This window comes from Etheostoma spectabile, chromosome 13 (genome assembly GCF_008692095.1).
Source record: "Etheostoma spectabile isolate EspeVRDwgs_2016 chromosome 13, UIUC_Espe_1.0, whole genome shotgun sequence".
In the NCBI taxonomy this organism is placed as follows: domain Eukaryota; kingdom Metazoa; phylum Chordata; class Actinopteri; order Perciformes; family Percidae; genus Etheostoma; species Etheostoma spectabile.
In genome coordinates this window covers 26,170,794-26,173,230 of record NC_045745.1, presented here as the reverse complement: position 1 = coordinate 26,173,230, position 2,437 = coordinate 26,170,794, and the positions used below count along the sequence as shown (strand labels likewise).

Below are 2,437 nucleotides of genomic sequence, written 5' to 3'. Positions count from 1 at the left end.
TATATACAATGCATTTTGTGGCACAGTACATGTATCTCACCTGGTCCCCTGTGTTTCTTTTCCATCCAAATGTAGCAGTTGCTTTGAGCCACACCGGTCTGAGAGTCGAGGAATGGCATCCGGACGCTCCTCTCAGCACAGAGCCTGGCATTGTAGTTGTGACATTGTTCCATGGCATCTCTGTAGTACTGCTCTCCCAACCTGACCACACAAACCAGAGCCAGTTGCTTGTTGTTATTTGGTCTAAAACCCAGCAGGTGTCGGTATTTTGAAACCAGTGCAATCTTCCAACTTTTAAACCTCTCCGTCAGTTTGGTTGTCATTCTCTATTGTGCTGCTCACTCACTCACTACACAATCTTTGTACCTGAGACTAAATCAGCACGTGCTCTTTGGCTGGTACATCAACAACATAGCTCAGAAGTCAGCACTGTCTCAGGTGTGCTTTGTTTTTCACAGAAATATACTGACATAGTGCTGTGAGCTTATTCCCTTTTAGGAAAGCCAAGGCCTGTTTCTTTTCCAAGTGAGACAAACAGGTTCATGTCAAACTTTAATGACAGACCTCATCATTTCATTTATTGCAAAGATGTAAAATGTCAGCATAATGCTGTAAATCTGTTGCCTATCTGCAATTTCATCACGACTAAACCGGAGGCATTGTACATGGAAAATATCTCCAAACAGTGACTGTTTCTAACTAATAAAACTAGAATTAGAATAATAAAAACTATAAGAAATTGACATGTATGTGAATATTTCTAATTTTAACACCATGACTATTATTTTCTACATTATTTTTAGTATCGTACTAGCATACTTGTAACCTAGCTAGCTACTTTTGTTATCAGGACTATCAGTAGAATTGAATTAGCTAGCTAATGAGTAGGCACAAAGCCATATAAATAACCATTACAGTTCAAAAAGTAAAGTCTCAAAGCACAGTTCAGAAGAAACTTTTTAGGTGTCCCGTAAATGCCATGTTTTCATGCGTTGCCATGGTTACCAAGGACTTAGCCAAAAGCTTGTAATTCCTGCAAATCGTTTAAAATCAACCACCTGTGCACCTACGCAAAGTTAGCGGAAATGGAAGTACGTTTAAGTACAACTGGGAGCGGGACGGGTCACTGAACACTTTAACGTAGCTAGCTACATCTCCAAAGACTTAGCTACTAAAGGCGAATTATAAATGTGTATCAATAAACCCCTTGTCTTCAAGATAATATGATTGATCTTCAAGGCTTTATTCATTCTAAAAGTAGTTGTCCAGCCGCCACAGCAGCACCTCAGCCTGCGCTAACAACGTTGGTCACAGCTTGTTAGCGTGAGAGCCACCTAACGTTAGCTGCTCTACTTCACTGACATTAGCACCGCGGTAGCTGTTTGGCTAGAAAGACACAAGTAACCATACTATCTCTATAAATACATTCATGATGGAATTGGCGCATGTTTTATCACACAGACTCGTCATCTACGTCTGTTAACTTAACGTTCCACTTCCATTCCAGGATATGAACATACACGACGGTCCGCCAGCGCTGGCTAACCTTATCAAGTCAGTAGAAATGTTGCTAAGCTAGCTAGCGACACGGTCAGTGACTGTATGAACATACAGACGTTCTGATATGACCGCGGCGTGGGTCACAACGAGCCAAGTGTAAGGTGTGTAGAAAAGTCCAACACTTACAGTTTGACAACATTCTCAACAACAGCTGCCATCTTGCTTTGATACACGGGGAAAGTGGCAGTGGGTAATGTGTGCCCTCCGTCCGGACTTGTAGGCAGATGGCAGGAACATGACACACAACGGCCCCTACTGTTGGCGTAGTGGTATTGTAGGATATTAAATTTTACAAATACAAAACTGCAAATTTGATTTATTCCCATTAAATGTTATCGTCAGCACCTCATATACATGGAGGATAAAGTATCTCTTAACGTTATACTCTTAATAAAAGCACACTTTAAATAATTTTATTTAATATAGCACCTTTTACAGAAAAAAATCACAGTGCTTCACGATTAAAATTGTTTAAAAATAAAACAAAAAACACACAGTAAAAAGAACAAGCAATAAAATAAAAATAAAAACAAGCATGAGACAAAAAGCCCATTTTAAATAGATACCGCTAAGTCTTCAGCTGCTTTTTAAAAATGTCAACAGAGACCACAGTACGTATGACATTAGGAAGGACTTTTCACAGTCATCATCATATCATATTCTTTATTCAGGACCCACAAAAAACGGTCCATAGCACAATACAAAACTTGCAAAAGACAGACAAATACAAGACAAAATACATACAATAACAGCCAGAGTTCCACAATACACAGAGAGAGCGTTCAGATATTAGCATATAGACTAAAACGCCAGTGGTTCTACAATCTCAAAGTGAACCTAACCGCACTCATGGCAGGGTTCACTAGTGTTGCAATTA

General features: G+C 39.6%; 1 protein-coding gene across 2 annotated transcripts in view; it reads right to left on the bottom strand.

Moving 5' to 3' along the window:
• The window catches only part of dpf2 (double PHD fingers 2), a 10,536-nt gene extending 8,697 nt beyond the window's left edge, over positions 1-1,839 (bottom strand). For both annotated transcript variants that reach the window (XM_032533799.1, XM_032533800.1), the window contains exons 1-2: positions 1,687-1,839; positions 41-201 (exon numbers count right to left, since the gene is read on the bottom strand). In XM_032533799.1, coding sequence (XP_032389690.1) covers positions 41-201; positions 1,687-1,718 — 193 coding nt within the window. In that variant the 5' untranslated portion in view covers positions 1,719-1,839. The remainder of the gene's footprint in view (positions 1-40; positions 202-1,686) is intronic.
• Between the last annotated feature and the right edge of the window lie 598 nt (positions 1,840-2,437).